Source organism: Macrotis lagotis, chromosome 8 (genome assembly GCF_037893015.1).
Source record: "Macrotis lagotis isolate mMagLag1 chromosome 8, bilby.v1.9.chrom.fasta, whole genome shotgun sequence".
In the NCBI taxonomy this organism is placed as follows: domain Eukaryota; kingdom Metazoa; phylum Chordata; class Mammalia; order Peramelemorphia; family Peramelidae; genus Macrotis; species Macrotis lagotis.
Window position 1 is genome coordinate 189,453,389 of NC_133665.1, and position 17,659 is coordinate 189,471,047.

The window sequence follows — 17,659 nt, forward strand, 5'->3', positions numbered from 1 at the left end:
AGTAAATAGTATTTTCCTCCATTATTTTCATATGTATCTTGCATTGATTTATCTATGTGAATGTTGTTATCCCTTGACAGAATGTAAGCTCCCAGAGGGCAGGCACTGTCTTTGTATCCCCCCAACTCTTGACATATATTAAGGGCTTAATATTTGTTAAATTGGCACCATGAGTCCTTCAGTAGCACATCAGGGCTCAAGCATGTAGAAAAAAATGGTGTGTTGGGGTATCCTGAACCACAGAAAGTATTCCTTTACCCCCTTGAGATTGATAAAATAGCTGTCAGCTATGTTGCAAAATATGGAAGGAAAAAAAAAGCTTTCTCAGCTATGTCCTCATAGCTTCCCTTGTGATTAATGGGGATTCAGCCTGTACTTGAAAGGCTCAGGATGATTTTTTTCTCTAAATCTCTGTCTCTCTGTCTCTCTCTCTCTCTCTTTCTCTCTGTCTCTCTCTCTCTCTCTCTCTAAACATTTCAACATGTAGCTCCACCAACCCTCCCAGACACCAGTGGGTCAAGCAGCTTCCCAAGCCAACCTTCTGCATCTGGCTCACAGCCAAGCATCCATGTCTCAAAGTCCTGTCCGCCAGGCTTCTTCTTCCTCCTCCTCTTCCTCCTCCTCTTCAGCTTTGAGTGTTGGCCAATTAGTCAGCAGTAAGTATCCTGCCTGCCTCTATGTATTGTCTCTTGTCTATAACCTTTTTTAGTTCTCTCTCTCTCCTTCCCTCCCTTCTTTCATCCCTGCCTCCCTCCCTCCCTTTGTTCTCCCTCTCCCTTTCCTTTCTCTCTCTCTCTCTCTGTCTCTCTCCCTCTCCCTCTCTCTCTCCTTCCTCTCTCTCTGTCTCTCTCTCTGTCTCTGTCTCTGTCTCTGTCTCTCTCTCTCTCTCTCTCTCTCTCTCTCTCTCTCTCTCTCTCTCTCTCTCTCAGCATTCCCTCAACTCAATTTACAAAAGTGCCCTGGACATGCTACCTGAAATAGCAGGTGTGGAGAAATTGGAGGTGCTACAAATTGCAACTGAGATCAAACGGAACCCCTCTCCCCCCTCAGAAAAGCCCATCTTGGCTCCATCACTCTTCCCTTGGAGAACCAAATTCTAGTCATGAATAAATAAAGAGGCATTTAAGTCCTTACTATGTTCGAAGCCCTGTGAACTCAAATACCAGCAAGCTAGACAGTCCCTACCCTCAAAAAATTTGCATTCCAGTAGAAGTGAGGCCAGGAAAGGCTGTTTGAGAAGCCACAGAGCTGGGGAATCGAGCCACAGGGAAGTCGATTGATGTGTCCTTTCCCCAAATGGCAGAGGTGATTTGATGTCTAAAGCGGGGTGGGGGGGGGGGACAGGGAGGAGGATGCTTATGTTCTGCCACTGAGCCAGTCTTGCCACTCTGGAAGGAAGCTACCTGATTATGGCATTGGATTGTGTGCTTAGAATCCCAGTTCTGGAAATCAACAACAAGAGGCATCAACTTGGGGGGCCAGGTTACTGCTCAGTGCCTCCTGCTGTTCTGTTTGTAGGTGACGGAAGAAATAAAAGAGTCTATTTGTGTGCTGGTAGGTGGGTGGGTATCTGTGCTTAAAGGACCAACTTCTATAGTACAGTACCACTCACATATATGTTAGAAACCCAATGAATTGAAATGAAACAGAAAATTCACATGCACCCATACAAAGATTCCAAGCTACAACTCAATGCATTAGTCACCAGGAAGGCAGTCCCTACAATTTGTAGGAATAGCACTTGACCTCACACAAAGGCCACAAAGTTAAGTTGCTAGAAATGGAAGGATCAGTGAAATATTCTCTTTTACTGCCAATTACTTACTTTCATTGCATCTTTAATATGCAAGTGTTCACAAAAAGAGCATTTGCTAGGGGAAACGTTTTAAGAATAAGCATTATCACTTTTTGTAAGTAGATTTAATTTGAAGTTCAATATTATTTTTTGAAATAATGAGGTTGAGGGGTAGCTAGGTGGCGCAGTGGATAAAGCACCGGCCCTGGAGTCAGGAGGACCTGAGTTCAAATCCGGCCTCAGACATTTAATAATTACATAGCTGTGTGGCCTTGGGCAAGCCACTTAACCCCATTTGCCTTGCAAAAAAAAAACTTAAAAAAAAAATAATAAGGTTGGCCCCCTATCCTGTTCTCTTTTCTCTGGAAGCTCTCCAGATTGGGCTAGATAAAGACATAACTGGAACTGAAGAAAGTTAAGGAGAAAAATCCCTGGGATAGCAAAGACCCTGAGACTCATGCCATATAAGGACCTACTGAATAAAATGGCCAGATAAGATGTGGAAAATAGATTCTCTAATAGGGAACATGATATCTAATATCTTGGTCCTAAAGAGCAAAAAGATCAACATAAGAGAATAATACTCTCTAGATTTTTGAATAGATTCCCTAGGAAGTCAGTTGCTCACCACTAGAGATCTTCAAGAGAAGTCTGGAGTATTGTTCTGATATGGGTTAGTCTAAATGAAAGTCCAGAGATTCATTGGCTTTAAGAAGAAATCAAATTAACTCATTCTAGAGACATATCATGGTTTCTTCAAAATAGCCTTGTGAGGAAAGTAGTCACTGTATTATGATCCCAAAAGTAAATAGCCTGGTTTCCAAATTGGGAAAGAAGTGGATTTCTTCAAACTGTAAAGCAATGAGCCTGACTCCAGTTCCTAATAAAATTCAGGAATGTGTCATTAAGAGGATGATCTGTCAGCACTGGGAAAGGTAAGCATTGATCAATCAGAGCCAGCATGGGTTCATCAAAAGTCAATCATGCAAAGCTAATCTCATTTCCTTTCTTGACAGGGTTATTAGTCTGGTAATCAAAGGAATGATAGAAACAGAATACTGGGATTTTTGTTAAGCATGTGACTTTCTCATATGGTATCCCAATGGACAATGAGGAGAGATCTGGAACTGAAGCCGGAGAAATATTGGGTCCCCCAAGATTATGAACACAGTTTATGAAGGACATTGATAAGTCAGAGACTGTCCAGAGGGGAGCTGAGATGGTGAAGGGTTTTAGGTCTCTCTCATGATGATTGGTTAAAAGAAATGGAGATGTTTAGGCTGGAAAAGAGAAGACTTATGGGTAGCATGGTAAGTGTCTTCAAATATCTGAAGGGTTGTTGAGAAGTATGACCCCAGAGAGCCAAAGAACAAAGTGAAAGGAGCTGTCCATTTTGAGAGGTCCTGAGTCTTCCTGCTCATCTTGGAGAACTTTTGATAGAGACCAGACAACAATTTGTCAGATGTTAAGAGTGAGAATTCCTTCCAAGTATGAATTAGTGCAAATGCAGCCCCTTTCAAATGAGAAATCTGGAGAATCTGAGTAGGATTCTGTCCTTGGCTCTGTGTTAGTTCTCATATCAATGACTTGGACAAATATGTATATGGCTATTTATCAAATTTGAAGATAATAAATATGGAGCTGGAAGGATAATCATCCTATTACCTGGTAAAATAAGACACCAAAAGGGCTCAATGGACTAAAAAAAATGGGATGCCTCTAACAAGATGAAATTTGATAGTAATAAGCAAAGTGCAGTTAAAAAAACTAATTGCAAATTAAACGATGGAGGGACATGGAAGAATATAGTAGCTCATAAGAAATCAGACTAGAATATTCAATGAACTCCTCAACAGCATAGAATGGTCAAAAATGGGTGCAATTTTAGGGTTCCTTGGCATAAGAGCCAGAAATAGAGAAATGGTCATTTCACTTTTCTTTGCCATGACTAGGCTACAGTAAAAGTCTTGGGCTCAACCCTGGGTACTACATTTTAGGAAGAACAATGATAATGTGAAGAAGGTTCAGACAAGGGCAATTGTTATAGTAAAAAAAAATTTACCCTAGAGAAGAAAAAATATAGTGAGGGGAGACACAGTCGAGTTGCCTTCAAGTATCTGATGGTTATCATGAATAGAAGGAATAGATTTGTCCTGTCTGGCTCCAGAGGGACAAATGGAATAAAGAGTGGGAGTTACAGAGACACAGATTCATTCTCAATAGAAGGAACAAAGACTTCTTGGAGTTTTAAACTGCTCAAAAGTAAAATGGTCCACCTTATGGAGTGAGAAATTCCTCCCTAGTGGAGATCTTCTATTAAAGCTTCCAAGACAACTTGTTGGAAGATACTGAAGACAGGATATCTGTCAGCCTAGGTGGCAGTTTGATTCCCTTCATTTCTAAAATGCAACGTGTGTCTGAAGTTATTCTTGAATCCAGCCATTCCACCTGTAACTCTTGTGCTCTTTTCTAGTGCACCCATTGCCTCTAGTCCTAGTGACAGAATTCCTTGCTGGTTCGCCAAACATAAAAGAGGATACTATTAATAACCCTTCCCTGTTCTACATCTGGTCCACCACCAACTATTGCCAAATATTACTCAGAGGGCTCTAATTGGCAAAATTATAATGGACTGTTGGGCAGTCATGTGCCCTTCAAGAGACATTGCCTCTAAAAATGCCTCTCCTAAAAGAGATTATCACATTCTGTGCAATGTCTTATCTTAGTAAAATGCCTGAGCCTTTGAAAGATTGACTTATCTAAGGCAACACAACCAATATTTGTCAGAAGTAATACTTGCACCCAGGTCTTCTTGACTTCAAATCAGGTGATTCTGAATCTAAGGTCAACACTCTCTCCAAAGTTGCTGCTCTATGATTGATGCTAGATCTCATTCCAGAGACTGAAATATTACAAGTTTTGATAGAATCAACACAAAGTCATTCACAAACAGGAGAATTTGAACCCCACTGTTTTGAGGGAATTCCTTTTTGATGATCTCTGTTGGATCTTCTCTTTGACAGTAGCACACTTCTGGCAAAAAAAAATTATAGCAAACTTCTTTTGCTCTAGTGGAGCTGCCATATTTGGACTTGATTCTCACTGTCCCAAATGCATTTATAGAGGAAGTGAAAATGGTCACAAACAGAAGAAAAATGAGGGAAAGCAGCCAGACTAAACCAATGTGGTATTGAAGAGGACTATATGGACAGAATTACAACTTGGAGGTATCTTGTTTAATATCTCAAGGAAGAGAAGGTAACTAAAATAAAGGGAAAAAAATCTGACATCTTCCTACCCAATTAAAATGCAAGAAAATCTCAATAATTATCAACCACATTCCTACTTTCTCACCTATATAAAATGCCTTATGAAAATAAACTGCACATGCATTGAAAGTATCCTCAATGAAGGCATCAGGAAGAAACAGGCAAGCTTTTGAAAGTCATTCACAGAAGATCCATCTTTACCGTTACTGTCACTCATCTGATCAAAAGATGCAAAGAATACACAATCCTTCTATAATTGTTTTTGCTGCCTATAAAAAATAGATCCATTAAAGTGCCATCAATTAAGTGCTATTCATGCATAGATCAAAATTATTCAAAATTTCTTGAATGATGAAGCAGCAGTGACCTTGCCTGGATCAATAACACCAAAGGAAGCATCTTATAGGAAAACTGATGGAATGTCTGTCACAAAATCAAGAAAGTAATAATTCACACACTGAACTCCTTAGTTTTCAGATGTTAAGATGACATTGTCTAAGGGTCGGAGTAGATGAAAGTCTTATAGTCAAGTGCCAGTCCTTAGTTATTCCCAAGTGGGACACCTGCAGGTTTAGTGTGTGACCATGTGTGGCTTAGGTTCAGTGAAGAAATATATATGACTAAGAGAGCAGGGGGATGAGCTTAGTAAGTTTGTAAAAGCATCTCTGTGAATGTGGAATTGTCCTAGGCTAAGACTAAGGGTAGAGGGAAGAGGAAGATAGTGAGTTAAGTGCCAAATTCCTTATGAAAGGAGAGAAAATGAGATGGCAGTTGGTATATGCTTTTGTTCGATCTCTTTTTGTTTGTATCTGACTCTCTGTGACCCCAATTAGGGATTTCTTAGCAGAGATACTGGAGTACTTTGCAATTTCCTTCTCCATGTTATTTTACAGTTAAGGAAACTGAGACAAACAGGGTAAATGACTTGTTGAGGATCACACAGCTATTAAGTGTTCTGAGGTCAGATTTGAACCCAGGAAGATGAGTCTTCCTGACTCCATTTTTGCCTCTTTTTTTATGGTTTTTGCAAGGCAAATGGGGTTAAGTGGCTTGCCCAAGGCCACACAGCTAGGTAATTATTAAGTGTCTGAGACCGGATCTGAACCCAGGTCCTCCTGACTCCAAGGCCAGTGCTTTATCCACTACACCACCTAGCCGCCCCCATTTTTGCCTCTTTTTGTATTCCTAGCAATTAGCACAGTGACTGGCACCTACTAGGTACTGAAGAAATGTTTATTGATTGATTAATATTATGTACCCACATCTATTATGTGGCTACTATGTGTATTACTTATCTCCTTGGACTAGGTCTAAGCATATTGATCCAATTGAACCTACCAACCTACCCACTAAGTGTAAAACTCTACTAATATCTCTCATCTCAATGGATTCTAATCGTGTGAACATGGCACAATACAATAAATGAGAGACGGGGAGAGAGAGAGAGAGAGAGAGAGAGAGAGAGAGAGAGAGAGAGAGAGAGAGAGAGAGAGAGAGAGAGAGAGAGAGTTTAACTATATGCACCCTTTACTCATATTTATAGAAACCTTAAAGAATAACAAAATATGTTTTTAAAAGATCTCATGTAAGTTATGAATCTTTCACTTTGCCAAAACTTAGTCTTTAGACAGAGAGACTGAGCTTGGGAACTGGCAGCACATTATCCATATGCTTGGGCTCAAACCTTTCCATCAACTGCCAGTTCTGGGCACTGATGAGAATCCCCCATCTGTTTTTCAACTCATGGCCACCTGACGTATCAATGCCCAATCAAGTAGAATTTGCATGTAGGGCACTGATTCCCCCTCCAGCTGCCTTTACTGACTAGTATCTCCCATTCTGTCTCCAGCTGTCTCACCTAAGTTAACAGTTGAGTGAATGAGGCTCTGATTTCAATTCTAATGAAATGGTAGATTAGTTGCATGGATTGGAGACAGACACAAGTCACAGTAGAAGTTCCTCCAGTTCTCCTTCAATTCCTCCAAATGTATCACTTCTTCCCTAATCTTTCATCCATTTTTAGTATCAGCTTAGTTGGCATTGTCAACTTCAGAAGCTTTATGGGTTTATGAAGCTTTATGAAGCCCAAGGGATAGGATCTGTATTAATACTACATTTAGTCATATTTATGTTGTATCACCCCCTGAAGAATATAAACTCTAAAAAGGCAGATGCCTACTCTGCCAGTACTTGGCAAACTAGATACTTAATATTTCTTCATTTGATTTGAATTGAAGCTTGCTGTCACTAATGATCCCACAGGCTCCTGAAGTATTATTCAAAACAACCTGGAGTTGACTCACCCTCATTCTTCAAGCACCTTCAAATGTCCATACCATGTTTCCTTTCTTCTATGTCAAAAGCTAGCAATCTCTCTCCATCTGGTATTTATCTTTCTGAAACAAAATTCCTTCCTTCCCCATAAAAGTCTTAAAGTGAGAGTCAAAGAGTGGAAGTGAAGTGCATCATGAGAATATTAGTGGTTGTCCAGGACTCATAAGGCAACTTTGAAGTTGCTATAGGCTTTGGGTTCAGGAATTGTGGGAGGAGCCCTTCTATAATCAAAACATCATCAGACAAGGAATTAGGTGAGTTCTGGAAGATAAAAGGGACAGAGATATGATGGTGATGTAGCCCCATGAATCCTTCTGCCTTGATGAATATTAGATTTCTCCTTGTCAGTCTGCAGTCACATAATCTTTTACCAATATCCAGCCAGAGTATTACATGGACAGACTGAAGGGAACCAAAATTTCAGATCTGCCAGCAGCAATGACAACAAAAAAGCATCCAGTCACCAAAATGAAAGATCAACACCAAACACAGTCAGCCCGTGAAGCCCCCACCTCAAAAGAAAGATCAAGAGAAGTACCCCCAAGGTCCTAAGCAAATCCCAGTGACTGAGCACTGACCCTCAGAGAGACTGTATCTTTTATGGGAAGCCCCAGAGTGAACAACATGGGAATGACTGGGAGAAGAAACTGAGGCAACACAGTGACAAAACATTGACCCTGAGGGAAGCTTTGTCCTCCATGAGAAGCTGAAGGGTGAAAGCCCTTGTGACCGGAAAAAGAATCTGAGCCTTCTGTAAAAAGACTGGTGTTCTTAGGAACTGGAGTTCAGCAAAATAACAAGTTAGCCCATCTTTGTGTGGCCCCTTGAATATACAGATATTAATGGGTCATTGTGCTAAGAAATTTATTCCAAAGAAGTCTCCAGATCCACTGAGTTGTTTACAATAGTAAAAGTTTTCTGAGATCATGGTTTCCTTCCAGGAATTCTGGGGATGCTCTTTAGAACTGTTCATCATTCTCATATTTTACTACCTGAATAGGGTTTCCTGCCTTCCATTATACAAGAAGCTTCCCTCGCCAATATTTATGCTATCTCCCTAGAAAAAACTGAGCTGTCCTGAGCTATCCTGTACCAGCCTTGTCTTCTTGGGTCATGGGTCTTGGATTATATACCCTATCAGGGCCCAAGCCAGCCTCTGTCAATAAGTCATTGTGGAAGAAAGGCACAAATTGGGGGGGGGGGGGAGGCGTTGTTTTTTTTCAAGCCAATGAGATTGCCCAAGGTCAAACAGGTAGGTAATTTAAGTGTCTGAGGCCGGGTTTGAACTCAGGTCCTCCTGCCTCCAGGGCCAGTATTCTATCCACTTTGGCACCTAACTGCCCCTACAAATTGTTTTCTTACAGTTTCATAAACATGATCTTTCTAGGTAAGTATCTAGTGTGAAAGCTCAAAGTTGGAGATCAGAATAAGATAATAAGATGGTAAATGTTAGTTGCCTTGATGTACTCAGGGAATGAAAGAAGTGAAAAGATATTTTCTGTAAAGAAACTAGTTATTAAACACTAAGGATTCCAATTATTTCAAATAAAATTCTGTTTCTGAGTTATTTGCTAAATCCCCTTCATTCCCACAAAAGTAAAACAGTCATCTTCTATGAGGAGAATAGGCTGGGCATGTTTCTTGACCTCTCTAAGTATATTTTCATACCCACAAAACTGAGACCAAGTGACCTGTTCTCTGTTCCTCATACATGCCATTTCCTGTCTCCATTCTAATGCACCAGCCAGGTGGTAGGGCTGGAATGCACTCTATCCTTCCCTCAACCTCAGATTTCCTCATTTCCTTCAAGATGCCCCCAAGCACCTTCTTCCCAATATATTTCTTGATTCCTTGACTACCAGAACCCCAATCTCAACTAATAATACATTAAAGTAGATTTCATTTTTTGTCTTTCTCTTGCTATCACTTAGGAGTCACTTAAATGCTTCTTGATGGATGAATTAAATGTTGTGAAAACCAAGTGATACAGTACATCAAAGTGTTACACAAATATTATCTATTATTGTAAGGAGAAGGGTGGCTAGGTGGGGCAGTAGATAGAGCACCGGCCCTGGAGTCAGGAGTACCTGAGTTCAAATCCGGCCTCAGACACTTCATAATTACCTAGCCATGTGGCCTTGGGCAAGCCACTTGACCCCACTGCCTTGCAAAAAAAAAAAAAGAATATTGTAAGGAGAGTTTTAACTTTCATGGCAAAGATATTCCAAAGGAATCTAGAATCTGAAAAAGCTTAGAATAAGGGGCAGAAGTAATGTAGGGAGACAGAACAAGCCCCGGACCAGAAGGTAGGATTCCTGGCTTTTGTTCCTGTTCTAACCCTAACCATAGGACCTCATGAGTCACTTTATCTCTCTGGGTCTCAGTTTCCCTCCAATCTCTTCAGTGTGTAGACAATCCAAAGGCATAGTTCTCGACAATCTCTCAGGTGCCTTCCTTAGAACAAAACATAAGAATGTTTCCCCATACAAATTCCTCTAGTAAGAGGCAGCATGGTGTACCAAAGGGAACAGAGACAGAACTGAGAGACAGAAAGACCTGGATTCCAGTCCTGCTTTTGAGACATATTGTCTGTGGGATCGCAGGAAAATCCCTTTTTATCTTGCTACCCTGGGAGAAGAGCAAGAAGCAACTCTTTATAAGTTTTAATAAGATGAAATTAATAGCGATGGGAGCAGCTAGGTTGCACAGTGGATAGGACACTGGCCCTGAAGTCAGGAGGACCTGAGTTCAAATGTGACCTCAGACACTTAATAATTACCTAGTTGTATGACCTTGCACTAGTCACCTAAGCCCATTGCCTTGCAAATGCAAAACCAAAAAAATTAATAGGGATGAAATTCAAACTTCCTCTCTATATTCAAAAAACAATTGTATCAAATGGGAGAAGCATGTCTAAATAGCAATTTTAAAAAAAAGACCCAGGGGCTTTAGTAGCCTGCAAGCTCTATATAAGTATTAGGGATGTGTAGGACAAAAAAAACTGATATAAATTTGACTTCATAAAGAGAATTCTAAGGAATAAGGTTATACAGTTCCCCTGCCTGGCCTCTGCTCTGATTACACCACACTTGGAATAATGTGTTTAGAACTGGATACAAAGGTATATGAAGGACATCCAAAGGAAATAAAGGGAATGGTGAAAAGGAATTTGGATATACACTCTATAAAGTGAGGTTAAAAGAACTGAGAAGGTTTAGACTATAGGGGGAAAAAAAGGCTTCAGGGTACCATGACAGCTCTGTTTCAGTATTTCAAGGGTTATCCTGTAGAAAAGGGCTTAGGATTGCTCTTCAGGACCCAGAGGACAGAAAAAGGAATAATGGATAGGCAAGTGGCAAAAAGGCAGTTTGTGGTTTGATGGAAAGGAAACTTCCCTAATCAGTAGTATTTTCTGTTAAAACTGACCAGTTTTCTCTCTCTCATCTTTGTGCTTTGGCACATAACTGGGTTATTCTCCATATCACCAACTCTTAGAATCAAATCTTTCTTCCAGACTCAGATCAACGCTACCTCCTTCTAAATTCGGCCTTTGTGGCTGAATTTCTCCAGTATTAGTACAAGTAACCCTTTTCCTCTTTCAAAATAGAATTATTTGTAGAAAAAATTTTTTGTAGAGATAAATCCTGTATTTGCCTATCTGTGTACAGGTTGTTTTGTGAAAGAACATAAACTCCTCAAGGGCAGGAACTTTTGTGTTTTTATCTTGATGCTTCTGATGCCTCTTAGAGAGTCTGGCAAATATTAGGCATTTAATAAAATTGTATTGATTCGTGATGAGCTGAAGAAAATGGAGATAAAATGAAAAAATGGGATGGTTTGGACAGTAAAGGGAAATAACAAGTCTGGACTCCAGAAAGAGAATTCTCTAATGCCCTCCCATTAAATAACTTCCTACACTGTAAGTCATCCTGAGCAGACATAGCCATGTGCTTTACAATATTGATGCCATTTTAAAAACCATCTCCACAGATCCACAGACAGCAGCTGGTGAGGTGGATGGGGTGAATCTGGAAGAAATCCGAGAATTCGCCAAAGCTTTTAAAATCCGGCGCCTGTCTCTTGGTCTGACACAGACCCAAGTTGGCCAGGCTTTAAGTGCCACAGAAGGCCCAGCATACAGCCAGTCTGCCATCTGCAGGTAACACCTCTGCCACCCAGGTTCAAACTTCCTCGCCTTTGGGCCTGGTTCTAGTCTTTGCTTCCTTCTTAGACTGCGGTTCTTCCTCAGGCGTACAATATGGGTGGGGAGGGTAGAGGTCCGGGAGAAGGGGGGGGAGGCAGGAGAGAAAAACCAAGCTGGAAAGCTGGGTGACCCACATGGAAATAAGCTGGAATTGATCATGTGTGCTGTAAATGGAGGGTCAGAATCTCTGGGGGAGCAAGAGAGGGAGGGGGGCTGATAGAGGAATCAGTCTCTGTATGTGTGAGAGAGAGAGAGAGAGAGAGAGAGAGAGAGAGAGAGAGAGAGAGAGAGAGAGAGAGTATGTATGTGTCTCCCAGGGAGTTCAAGTCTTTGCTTTGAGTAACAAGAGAAAACACCAGACAGTGGGCCTGCATTCCCTCCCTGCTGATGCTGCATATGCACTTGAGAGGCCTCTTCTCCCTGGGCCATTTTCTATAGTTAGTCTTATTGAGCAAATGTTTTGAGGCTGTCTGTCCCTGTTTATGTCAGAGCTTCCAACATTTCTGCTAAGAAATGGCAATGGGAGTTCCCCAAGGGGAAACAGGAGAAAATTAACCATTACATGCAGGGCTTTTTGAGATTTTCCTTTCTCAAAGCTTGAAACTATGAAAAGGGAAATGCATCAGAAGGGAAAGGAGTGAAAAGAAGCAATGGGAAGGGAAGGGAAAGGAAAGGGGAAAAAAGTTAAGGAAGAAAGGGAGAAAAGAAAAGGAAGAGAAGGAAGGAATGGAGAGAGCAAGAGGGAGAAAAGGAGGGGGAGAGAGAAAAGAAGGAAGGGAGGAAGGGGGAGGAAGGAATGGAAGGAGGGAGGGAAAAAAGGAAAAGAAAAAGAAAAGGAGTTCCTAAATGGCAGAAGAGAAAATATCTGACCTCCCCTTAGTCAGAACAGAGCTCAGTTATTGTAGAGTCAGAGTTGATCCCAGTTAGTAGTCAGTAGCAAAACCCATGTCTGCATGTATGTGTTCCTCTAATCCTATGTTTATGCATGAGGTAACAAAGGCACTTAGGTAAGAGCTGTTTCCTCATGGGCAATGCCTTATAGTCCTCTTCCATCAGGGAAAGTCAAGAAACCAACTCTAAACTCATTTAAGTAGGTTTTGTTCTTGGTGATCCATGAAATGCTCTGTCTTTTTATCTGCTCTTTATACTTTTAATGTATTCCCCAAAGAACGGAAGTGTACTTTTCCTGCAGTTTAAGACTAAGGTTATAAATAACATCAGTATGGGGTAGTGAGCTTGCGGCTCACATTTTGCTCAATGATTTTCCATAAAACCCATTGATTGTCGTTAAATACAAAAAGCTCCATAGGATCCTCTCACTTCTATGGCCTCCCCTACTGTTTTTTCTTATAAGATACCTCCCTGTAGAAAATAACCTTTATTCAGTCTATACAAGGATACTGCTGCTGGGAAATTTGTTTCCAGACTTGTATATTGTTATACCAAGCAACATGGCTTGAGACATCCTCCCTCTCAACAAGGAGGATCAAGGGTAGGAAATATCACTGTTACCTGTGACCAGACATTAATTATGTTTCATGGAATGGTCTAATAACAGTAGAATCCACAAGTTTTCTTAAGTTTTGGTCAATGTGGGGTACCTGCTAAATTAGTCTCTGGCCTCTTTTAAATGTCTGAGGTATGATTTATTTATTGTTTCTGTGCTTCCTACTTTGATGGAGCAGTTGGTTGCTTAGACTTGATATGACCTTGCACATCACATATGCTTGTTCTTTAAATCTTCCTCTGAGGGTCTAAATGGAGGTTGAGGAACAGAACAAAGTCAAGAAATGAAATTAAAGCCATTAGTGAAAGTTTACCTTTTCTGAGGCCTTTACATCTCCAAGAACTTTAGTCCCTTCTGTCCCCATAGGGTAGAGAAAACAGCTGTTTGCCAGTATTAAAATGTAAATCCTTCCAGAGGGCTCGATCATATTGGGGGAAAAATTGCTAACTCCAGTTAATTTCAGAGACTGAAAGAAATCTCCATGTAAACCCATGCTTCACAGTTATCCAGATTTTCCACACTGGCTATTTTGCCCCGCTGGATGGCAGGAGACCACTTTGAAGGCGAGCTACAATGGTTCTGAATTGTTAGGAAGCACAGCTGCCTCTTCCCTCCTAGGAGTTTGGTTTTTGTCTATACCTCTTTGGAAACAAATGCACTATTAAGTAGGATGGGCCTCTCCAACCCATGCGTGTGGCTCAAGTACAGAGATCTGCTTTGCCTCCACTCAGTACAAAATGGTGAAATCTATTGTTCTAACAACAAGAGATTAAATGGGCCTAAACACTGGGGTTTTTGTAAGGAAAGATCTCCAAGTGTTTAAATAATACAGCTGTAGTATCACTGGAGCACTGAGGGTGGGAGGCAAACTTGATCTGAACCATTTTCATCAGATTTGTTCAAGTTATTTCCCTTTGTATTGTTAGTTCTTACTTGTCCCATTTCATCCCCTTATTTATTTAAATGGCCCTGAAGTTTGGAACTTTTTAACAGAAAAAAAAAAATCCACTTGGAGCTCCTAAAGATATGACCATTTGGCACCTCTATAGAATTTGTTTTATTTTCCTATCATAGCAGCAGAAACTGTCTAAAGACAGAAGTCCCTCAAGATCAGACAAGGGAGGCCACTCATTCTATGTCGTTTCATAGTCTTCCTTTAAAGTATACCATAATTCCCCAAGTAACCATGAACAATGGTCAACAGAGAAAAATATCCCCCCAACAGAGAGTCATTGCTTTTCAGCAACCTTTCATATTTACTGAGAGAGAGATTTATACATAGATATAGGTATAGAGATAGAGAAAGAGAGATATAGATATATAGATAAATATGAGACAGGACAGCCCAAATGACTGGGGTTGCCATGTAAAACTGAGAAGCCCAAAAATACAATGAATCATAGGTGACAATGTTTTATTGAGCATGTATATAAATGTATTAGAATAACTCCTTTATTTGTTTGTATGTGCTCCTTTAACCCAGCCAAGGTATTTCCTATTGTTTGATGTTATGTAATAACAAAACAAAACATATTTCTGATTGCTAAATGATATTGCGAGAAGATAGATAAGATACCTCATTTACAGGAAATGAGATTATTTCAGTACCTATGGTTACTATTCCCTAATAAACCCAGCTTGAGGCTTCCACAATATTAGTGGACTCTAATGTATTACTGCATCTGAAAGGCATGAATTTCTCTGAGCAAATCCAGGTGTGGGGTATTCAAAATAATTATAGTACATTGAGCTATTTGAGCTGAATACCACAGTCGTAATGGAATAGATTTGACCCAGAAATGTCCTCAAAGCATGTGGTGAAAAACAAAATTTCCAGATAAAGAAAGAAGCAAGTGGAAGGGGGAGAGAAGGAAGAAAGGGGAAGGGGAAGGGCAGGGGAGAGAGAGAGAACAAAAAATCAATACCACTCTCATGGACTATTGTAAAATTCTAACTTCTGACTAATATTGAAAAATTGGGAAATCCTTATAGGATAATTGCAACTGAAGGATGTATTTGATGTCATTTCCTGTCATGAATGTTTTGCCTTAAAACTGTTCAAAGATTTCTTTGCTAAATACAAAGCTTATATTTTATAGCATACTGAGAAAACTTTAGGAATTTTGCAAATTATGGTGTCTAACTTGGTCCTATATGTCTTTGTCTCCTAACCCCTATCCCTGTGTAGCTGTGTATGAGTGTGAGCATGTGTGCGCATGTTGGGGCATTATGCCGTCAAAACTTCGCCGGTGGTTTTCCTAACCCATTGTCAATTCCCTCTGCCAGTCCATCAGCCAGGCAGGCAGGCAGGCCCACCCTGGCAGAGTGCCCAGTGTAAGACTCTTCTTTCTCAATTCTCCCCCCAGACACACCATCCTGAGAAGCCACTTTTTCCTACCACAGGAAGCCCAAGAGAACACTCTAGCTAGCAGTCTGACAGCCAAACTGAACCCTGGCCTTTTGTATCCTGCCAGGTTTGAAAAGCTGGACATCACCCCTAAAAGTGCCCAGAAGATCAAGCCGGTGCTTGAACGGTGGATGGCTGAGGCTGAGGCCCGCCACCGGGCAGGTATGCAGAATCTGACAGAGTTTATCGGGAGTGAGCCCTCCAAAAAGCGCAAGAGGCGTACTTCCTTCACGCCCCAAGCCCTGGAGATCTTGAATGCCCACTTTGAGAAGAACACACATCCTTCAGGGCAAGAAATGACAGAAATTGCAGAGAAGCTGAATTATGACCGAGAAGTAGTTAGAGTTTGGTTCTGCAATAAGAGACAGGCCCTGAAGAACACAATTAAACGTTTAAAACAGCATGAGCCGGCCACAGCCATCCCAATGGAGCCTTTAACAGACTCTCTGGAAGAAAATTCCTAAAGGGAGAGAAAAAGACAAAGACAAAGACACACACACACACACACACACACACACACACACACACACACACACATCCCAACCAAACCATAAGAAAAGGAAAGCCTGCCACTGGGACTTGTAGCTCCATCTGTCACCCTTGTAAGTAAAAAACTGAGAAAACAACCAAGTGGACAGAATGCTTTCTAAATGTCCATTTGATTTTTTCCAAAACAAATAAAATGATAATGAAGAATGCATCACACTTACTGTGTGTGGTAGAATTTGCCCCCACTCTCCCCTATCCCCCCAAAAGCCAGTTTTTTAACGGACTGAAAGGAAACCAAATAACTGAGTACGTTTTTCTGTATATTATGAAAATGTGGACACATTAAAGCAAAAAAACAAAAAACAAAAACAAAAAAATATTAAAAAAAAAAAACTTTTATCTGTTCAAAGAGAATACAAGCCTGCCACCTGGAGGGGAGAATACAACCTTCCAAGTACCAAGTGCTGATTCACTCTGGAACCTATTAACCAAAGTCAGAAACATGGCGTTGCCAACTCGGTTGATTGTTAGTCTACACTTTTATGAGTGTAAAGTTGTGTTACGAATTTTTACATTTGTACTTTCCAGTAATAATAGAAAGTCTGGTTTTTCCCATCTTTTCCTGCCTGTTATTCTCACCAGTGGGGTGGGACCACTTCTTGAAGCCATCCTATGACACTCACAATGATTTGTCTTCTGGGGCTGAGTGGTCTTCAAGTGGCCATATGCCAAATTGGTGGTGTTTTCCTCTCTTGCTGAATTGTGTGTTTAAAAGAAGAAAAGGGATCAAGTGACAATTGTTCCTTCTCTTTAATGAAGATTTCTGTGCCTCTCCCCACACCTGCATCCCAGAATTTCTGCCTAAAGGCCCTAAGAGAGGAAAGTAAAAAGTCTCTTTTCACCTTGACTCTGATGGAATGGAATTGGGAAACTTTGAGCTAATTAGGAATATTCTCAATGGACTATCAACATTAGCCCATGCTGTAATTGTGCTCATTGATGGCCAGAGCCTGGCAGAAATTGCACAATTGGTTCAATACTTCCATACCACATGATGTACCCAACACATACTTACATCCCTGTGTTGGGGTCCTGTGCAAAATGATTTCTCTACAAAATCTTCTAGCCAAAGAAATTTCTTGAAATGCCAGTAAAATAATGCATTCGTAAAGATGCACCCCATCCCCAAACAAACAGGTCAACAAATAAATGCTTCTATAAGGCTTGTTATAGCCTATCTCATAATGTTATCCTGTTAGCCTCATGCTTTCTGTCATATCTTTTTTTATTCCAATATTGGCTGTCAAGTGTGGGTTTTTTTGCATTGGACTGTCATTCTAGGAAGACATATATTATCAGGCAGTGAGTTATAGTGGGTGTAGATGATGAGTCACAAAGTGTTAAACAATCAAAATTCAAGAGTGAATTCAAGGGACAAGAAAAGCTCTAAGAAGGTACAAAACAATCCACATATGAGGTGTATCAATTAAGAGATAAAGAAAAGGGGGAGAGAAGTGAAAAACAAAAGCAAAAAAGAAGAGAAAGGAGGGAGGGAGGAAGGGAGGGAGGGAGGGAGAGAGAGAGAGAGAGACAGAGAGACAGAGACAGAGACAGAGAGACAGAGAGAAGAAGAGAGACAGAGAGACAGACAGAG

The 17,659-nt window shown here is 40.7% G+C and overlaps 1 protein-coding gene across 2 annotated transcripts in view; it reads left to right on the forward strand.

The window, feature by feature from the left end:
- The window catches only part of POU6F2 (POU class 6 homeobox 2), a 486,502-nt gene extending 470,166 nt beyond the window's left edge, over window positions 1-16,336 (forward strand). For both annotated transcript variants that reach the window (XM_074199213.1, XM_074199214.1), the window contains exons 8-10: window positions 488-656; window positions 11,389-11,557; window positions 15,476-16,336. In XM_074199213.1, coding sequence (XP_074055314.1) covers window positions 488-656; window positions 11,389-11,557; window positions 15,476-15,980 — 843 coding nt within the window. In that variant the 3' untranslated portion in view covers window positions 15,981-16,336. The remainder of the gene's footprint in view (window positions 1-487; window positions 657-11,388; window positions 11,558-15,475) is intronic.
- The last annotated feature ends 1,323 nt before the right edge of the window (window positions 16,337-17,659 follow it).